General features: G+C 35.6%; 1 protein-coding gene across 1 annotated transcript; it reads left to right on the top strand.

Moving 5' to 3' along the window:
- Nucleotides 1-6,601, top strand: LOC110791220 (uncharacterized). The gene is made up of 11 exons (XM_021995966.2): nt 1-209; nt 475-590; nt 802-872; nt 1,018-1,067; nt 4,200-4,273; nt 4,357-4,419; nt 4,835-4,922; nt 5,397-5,459; nt 5,644-5,723; nt 5,815-5,886; nt 6,188-6,601. The coding sequence occupies exons 2-11, from the start codon at nt 559-561 to the stop codon at nt 6,267-6,269; spliced, it is 675 nt and encodes a 224-aa protein (XP_021851658.1). The 5' UTR covers nt 1-209; nt 475-558; the 3' UTR covers nt 6,270-6,601.
- Nucleotides 6,602-7,232: the final 631 nt, after the last annotated feature.

Raw genomic sequence — 7,232 nt, 5'->3', positions numbered from 1 at the left:
ATATCCGAATATTCGAATCACGTCTTCTTCTCTCAAACCCTCTTTTATTTAATTTCAAAATTTTAACGCTCTTCTTCTTACCGCAAAATTAATCCACCAAACCAGAGGAAAGAGAAAGCGAGAAAGAGGGATTTCACATTTTTATCTACAAGGAGAGAGAAATCCGCGACTTGATTCTTTGGCATCAAATCGTATGTTAACGCAAGCTGGTATGTAAATTGGGGGAAGTTTCATTGCTGATTCGTCTAATGTTAGGGTTTTTAGTTGAAAATTTCTTGTTTAATTTGTTGGTGTTAGAAGCAGGTAGCGTAATTGGAGAAATTAGCGTAATTGGAGAAATTTCAATTCTTTTTACTTGTTGATGCGTTTATTTTTAGGGGTTTTTATTAGAACTTTAGGTTAAATTTTGTTGTCTGATTGGATATTTGGAAATTTTGGACTAGTGATTTTATTTGTGTTCATTGATTTTGGTAGGAGTTGTTGAGGATTTCTATAGAACGTGTAGACCGCCGCCGCCGCCTCAAAGTCCTGTGTGCGAAATTGATTATCCGTTAAATCATGAAGTTTCTCGAATACACCCGCTTAAATCGGTAATAATTTTTTTTTTTTTCTGAGTTGGTATCTTTTGAGCATTTATATTTCTTTCTTGCTGAGATGACCTGTAAATTGTTTGTGCGATTTGCTTGGGCGAAATTAGTGGAAACTGAAGATTTATCATTTTATCCTGATAATTTTGATTTATTTTGTAGGTTTTAATTGTTTTGAATTTTTAGCGACTAATTTTCCTTTTTTTTTTTCCAGTTTAAATGATTTCTTGAGTCATGTAAATCTTGGTGAGCGTACTATTAAGGGATGCTTGGAAGCATATTCATGTAAGTAGAAATTTATCATGTAAGTAGAAGTTATTGCCTACTGGAGGCCGTTTTTAAGATCTACTAGTGCAAACAAATGTTTTTTTGATGCTGTTTCTGTTTTTGCTGAGCCTAGTATGTTTTTTTTCCTTCTATTGGTTAACAGGTAAGCACACAGGGTTAGACAAAAGGCTATCACTGAGTTTGGAACATGAGGTGAGTAACCATGTTCTGTGCCTTATTGGATGTTCAGTAATGCTGCCATCATTGGCTGGTAATTTAAGATGTTTAGAACTGTGATCATGCCACTTGTGACTATCATGATCTATATCTATCTTCAGATTTATTTGAATTTTAAGTAAATGGAAAAAATGTATTGATAAATGAACAAATAATTATAGTGGAGTTTAAAGCTCTTTTCAAAGTGAATGATGTGAGTAGGATTTAAAAGATTCACAAGGAAATAGCAAAAATTTTGCCTTTTGGTTTTCAGCTTTTAAAGTTCCATGTAACTCTTATTTGAAGTATTATTTATTTAACTTGAATCATAGTTTTTAAACTTATTATACAGCTTTCCCCTTCCACATCTATGGGGAAGTTTGGGGCATGCCACTATCAAGTGAGATATAATGGTGGATGGAATGTTGAGCAATGTCTCTGTCTTAGTCTCGAGTATTTAGTGGTGTTCTTTGGTTCCCGAGGTATGTTTAACAGAGGGAGTTCCCCAATTCAAAGATTATGGATGTTGAGACTATCATGGAATATACATAAAGCATGGTCACGTGTACAATCATGCCTTTTAATCAGTTGCAATCTCCTTATGTGTGTGTGGTCACTATACCAAAAAAATTTCTTCATTTATGATCTACGTCATTCATGGGTCCCAATCATTGGCGGACCCAAGAATTTGAACTTGGTAGGGCACCTTTTCACCATCAACTACAAAACTTCAAGCGAAGTAAAATATTACCTTAATTTAGTTTATAGTTTTACTTAATTATAGTTGTACTCCGTGGGTTAATACCACGTAGGTTCAAATATTTATAACGTTAGAAAATAAAATTCAATACTGGAGTCGCAAGTCCAATTTAGGACCAATATATGCTAGCCCGTCATGACAAAGATTGAGTGTACAATCAAATTTATCATTTTTTGTTGCGAAAATTTGAAAAAGTTAAATAGAAGAACATAAAAAAAAAAGTGCAAACAAAAAAAGGAAGGGAAAAAACCCAAAAGTATTTATGAATGAGTGGGGAAAACAATTGAACATAAAGGAAAACAAAAGAGAGGAAAATAAAACGTAGCAAATATGGCATGACTGGGATCGGATCCCTGCAGAAAGAAAATGTCTAATAACCACTGAGACAAGACCATTACATTGTTACAGGGCATGCATGTTCTATATAACTCGTTTTTACAGATAATGGTGGGGCACGTGCCCCACCATGCCCAGTGCTGGGTCCTGGTCCCAATCTCTTTTTTGAAAGCTCGATAGTCTAAGGTAATCTAGTTATGGCATTTTTAACCCATGTTGCACTCAGGCTTTAGCTGTTATATCATTTGTATGAACATGGATTGGAAATGAATACATATATTTTTTGGTGCATCCCTTTCCCTTTTTCTCTAATTTTTCTATCATTAAATTAGAAAAGAAATCTTTCCAAGATTCGTTTAATAACCCTATTTTGACTTTCCTTAAAACTACCTTAGTAATAACCTACATTATTATTAACCTGACAGAACACAACTTTCCATGTATGAGTGATCGTCTAATTTTGAAATTCCTCAGTTTTCTTTTCATTCGAGTATCCACAAAAATGCTTATTTAGTCCCCTAGGTTCTCGCATTTTCACTTTTCTTTGATTATTTATCATAGGTGTTGGTCCGACTGTCCAAGTCAGTGTATAAAAAAGCGCAAAGCGCACTAAAGCGATATGAGTCCTAGAGCTTAAGCGCAAAGCGCAAGCGCAAGGCGCGGGCTTCATCGAAGTGAAGCGCACTTTTTAAGAATTAAAGATTTTTACTATTATGAATATATGTCTTAGTAAAATAACCACAAAAATATAAACATCAGATTTGTTTCCAAAAATATATTACTCCTTGCTTTAACAAAAATATATTACTCCTTGCTTTAACAAAAATAAAGCATATAACATAGTGTTTATCCAGAAGCTAGAAGCTAGGGTCGGCTGTTGTGACTGTTGTCTTCTCTTTTCTTCTTTTTTGGACTATTGGTATACTTTCTATTGTTAAGGATTAATAGGGAGTGGTCCAAAACACAATAACAACATATAAAAATGCTTTCAACGTAAAGTAATAATAATAAAAAAAAGAATTTCAATGAAGCGCCAAAAGCGTGCTTTTTGCACTTCGCGGGCTTCATGCGCTTAAGCGCGCTTCAGCGGGCTTAATCACAAGAGCTTCGCTCAGACCTAATTAAGCGTTTTGCCCTAGAGCTTCGAGCTTAAGGGCTTAAGCGTGCTTTAAGCGCGCTTTTTTAAACACTTGTCCAAGTGTTAAATATAGGTACATGACCTAGGGTTAGATACACCAAGGATCAAAATACTGTATCCAGGAATATCACAAGTGTGAGGCTAAGGCATACATGAAACACAATCCTGACTTTGAATGACTTTGGTTATGCCTTTCTCAGTACAAATACACGTACACACATTTCGAGCTGACTTTTCACTTACTGCCTTTAAAATTCTTATTCTATGCTTACCTGGGACATATATTGAATAACTTTTGGTTTTTTGTTCCTTTTTATAAATTTTTCATTACGAATGTTGTTCAATATAAATGAAGGGTTGAGGTCATGAATTGAAGTGTCTGGTAAGGATTTCATATATTTGTTGTTGTTGTGTCCGTTATCCAACATAGCTGTCTGTGATAAAAAATTAAAATAAGTGCTAATGTAGTCCCTGGTTTGCGTGATTTCTCTATGAGGGAAATTAAGGTTACTTGCTTCTGATTTTACCTGCCCTTTTCTACATCATTTTCACTACAGGTGTGAGTTCCTTTGTCGCAGTCGCTACTTCCTCTCTACCTTACCTGGCAGTGCTTACCTTCTTTTTTTTGTTGGGAGAACTTGGCTATTTTGTGCATTTACACACAAGAAAGGATGCAGTGTTTCTTTGTCTTGTTGCTTTCTTTTTTCCTTTTTAAAATCATTCCCTCATTATCTGGCAATTTGGCATATTTGAATGTTAAGATGTGTAATTTATATTCATGTTATTGTGACCATGAGTGTGTCCATACTCTATGCGGAGTAACTGTAAGTTCATATTTTTGCTTGTGGATATTGCTTGATATCTGCAAACTTATCTATTAATTTTTTTTTTGCAGATTCTTGATCATCTTGGAAGATCATCGGATACAGATTCCCCTTCACCCGCTGATAATCTGATTAGCAGATCCAGGTTCGTTTCTAATAATTTCTAGGCGAGTTAAATGGAATGGTCTGCTTTTCTTATTCAGACTAACCAGGTTACTGTTCCTTCAGCCGGAAGACGTTGATTTACTTGGTTCTTACTCTTTACCACATGTACCCAGATTATGACTTCAGGTAACTGGATTTGCTGATGTTCAATGTGATGAAGTATTTTAAAAAGAGAATTATGGGTAATGGCATTGTCAGCTTTATTGGCGACATGACAACCCACATATAATACTCTCTTTAACTGTTATTGGAAGTGTTGTCAAGAGGTTTGACAGACGGTTCTGAAAACTGTCGCTCCTGGAGGAGCTGAGAGTTCAAGTCTCTCCATTTCCCACCTACAAATTTTGGTTGCAAGTTGGTCAAGTATTTTATTCCTTTTTCTGGGGTTTGTCTCTGCCTGTTGTGTGTGTGTGTGTGTGTGTGTGGGGGGGGGGGGGGGGGGGTTTGTATGTCGTGACTTGTGATTACTCCTTTTTGCATCTTATTATAGCTGTGTGGTTTTGTATGTTATGATATTGCCACTTTCTTTGCTGCCTCGCAGTGCAGTGAAGGCTCACCAGTTTTTCACAGATGAAACCTGGGACAGTTTTGAGCAGTTGTTCGATTCTTACATGAGAGAAGCATCAAAGGTATCTGTCTTTTACTTGTCTTAGTGACAACAATCTCTCCAACTGCTATGTTACAGTTCAATTTGTATGTCAGGGTTCAAATTCAGACCTATTTTAGGGTTTTATTTGTTTTATGTTGTTGGGGGAGGGGGGGTCAAAGACTCGAAGTGTAGGTCTTCAAAGAGGGGTTTGTATTTCAGAATCTTAGAGGAAGGAAAGATTAGAGATTTCTCTCATTGTATAGAGGAAATCTCATTATTTTTGGGGTAATAAGGAAAACTTTGTATATGGGAGTTTGAAACACTACAGTTGCAGAGAAGTCTATACCAGTTTGTCATGTATTTCTTCTGTCTTCAGAGTTCACATAGTGTAGATTGTTACTTAAATTTGTCAGTTTATAATAGTCTAAAGAATTAAAGGAAGTAAGACTTAAAGTGTTCCGTTTATGATCTAGTGTTGGCTTTTTGATGCTTATTTGACCTTTTCTGCGTTTAGGAATGGGTTGAGGCTAATGGTGGTAGTTCACTCCTTGAAGACTTGTACAAGGCCTTGGATGAAGTAAGTTTATTGCAATTGCCAAATATGTCAATGTTGACCTTAAGTTTTAGGGGGTCTTTTGTAAAGACCTTACAGATATTATAGTCATCAAAATAATGTCACAATTCTTTAATTCCTATTGGATCAGTCATTGAATCAGGTTTATTTGTTTGACTAAGGATCATATTTTTTTAACCTAATGCAGGTGGTCAAACTCTCTGAATGTGAAATTTACAGTTACAATCCTGACTCCGATGCAGACCCCTTTTTACAAAGAGGAGCCATGTGAGATTGCATTATTGTTTGTCTCATCTATATGCTTGTCTTTGGGTGCTCATTATCATGATGTTGCTTCTGTATTATTTCTTCTCTGCAGATGGTCATTCAATTTTTTCTTCTACAACAGAAAGCTGAAGTGTGTTGTGAGCTTACGTTTTTGCTGCTTGAGGTAGGGTTTGACTTCCTCAACTGTAAATTACGTAGGATACTGCTTTGTAGTCTGGTTATGAAATCTATTCACTTGGATGGGAACTGTAATCGCACAGTAAATTTTCTTCCTTCCTGAGACCGCTCACACTAAAATTCAGTACCATCTCTTAAGTTTCGAATTTCTCATGTTATGCTGAGTTGCATAATGCTTTTTTCTTTGCACGTAATAGAAAGAATGACTCGAAAAGCTGATTTTCATTTAGAAGTTATGTTTTCCCTTCTGTTCGGTGTTCTGACCATGGGGGTGGTATTTCTTGCAGCAACTTGGTGGCTGATGAATACCTGACTGACGAGTTGGCTTTTGAGGAAGATGGGGAAATATTTGACAATATGGATATTTGAGAGCACATAGTTGTGTTGGTTCATACTTCATACCACCTTGGATGCTTGTTTGAACTGTTTCCATGTATCTGATCACTGACACCTCCGTTGGATCTGTAACTTGGGTATTGTGAAGTTTTTAGAGATTAGAATTGCTTCCCAACTCGGGATGCTTTGATGTACATATGCATCAGGTTGCATCCAGGCCTCTTAGGGCTTCGGCTTAGGACTTGAATTGCTGAATCATATACCATAAAAGTTTCGTTGCACTGTATCAGTTGTGAATAACTGAATTTTATGGCTTCATTTTGTTATTTTTTATATATTGAATTTTTAGCCTTCGCGATTTTACACTGTACTGTGTCAGCGTGCATTGCTAAATCATCAACTTATAGTAACTTTCATTGAAAATTCTAAGATAGTCATTATAAAAATGACCATGGTAGGGAATTAATATGGACCACACAAATTGGTTTTCTTTTATCTTTTTTATTTTCTTTTATTTTTATTTTTTTTATCCAAAAATCATTTAATTGATTTTTGAGAAATATGAAAAATCAATATATTTAATTTTGTAAAAATCAATAAATAATTTCCAAAAATAATTAGGAAGATAATTAACTTTTGAGTTTTTGTTAATTTATGGGTTAAGTTCAAATCTCTCTCCTCTCCCTCTTCTATGCCAGATTGCCAGCGTCGGAAAATTCACCGACGACATCATAACGAAGCGCGCTGTCACCATCTCCTGCTCCCGACTTCCACTCCCCTTCCTTTCCAACTCTCTCAATACATTATTCCATGATTTCCATCATCTTCAACCTCTGCTCACAAAAGAAAAAAAAAATTGAAAGGCGATGGTTGTCAACGAGAGCTGCAACGTTTCCGAACGCAGATTAATTTGATGATATGGTTGTCGAAGTTTGGTTAAGAATCGTTAAAAAAATGGTTTTTCAATTTTCCAGATCAGTGTTGCAAATTTATGTC

The sequence above is a fragment of the Spinacia oleracea genome, chromosome 3, assembly GCF_020520425.1.
Source record: "Spinacia oleracea cultivar Varoflay chromosome 3, BTI_SOV_V1, whole genome shotgun sequence".
Lineage (NCBI taxonomy): Eukaryota > Viridiplantae > Streptophyta > Magnoliopsida > Caryophyllales > Amaranthaceae > Spinacia > Spinacia oleracea.
The sequence above is the reverse complement of the archived record's forward strand: the minus strand, read 5'-3'. Positions and strand labels throughout refer to the sequence as shown.

What these genes read in the sequence shown, in the direction of transcription:
- LOC110791220 (XM_021995966.2), top strand. Translation starts at nt 559, where the DNA reads ATGAAGTTTCTCGAATACACCCGCTTAAATCG. An exon ending in CACTGAGTTTGGAACATGAG is followed by an intron (nt 1,068 to 4,199) that starts GTGAGTAACCAT and finishes TTTTTTTTGCAG; the next exon opens with ATTCTTGATCATCTTGGAAG. An exon ending in AATCTGATTAGCAGATCCAG is followed by an intron (nt 4,274 to 4,356) that starts GTTCGTTTCTAA and finishes CTGTTCCTTCAG; the next exon opens with CCGGAAGACGTTGATTTACT.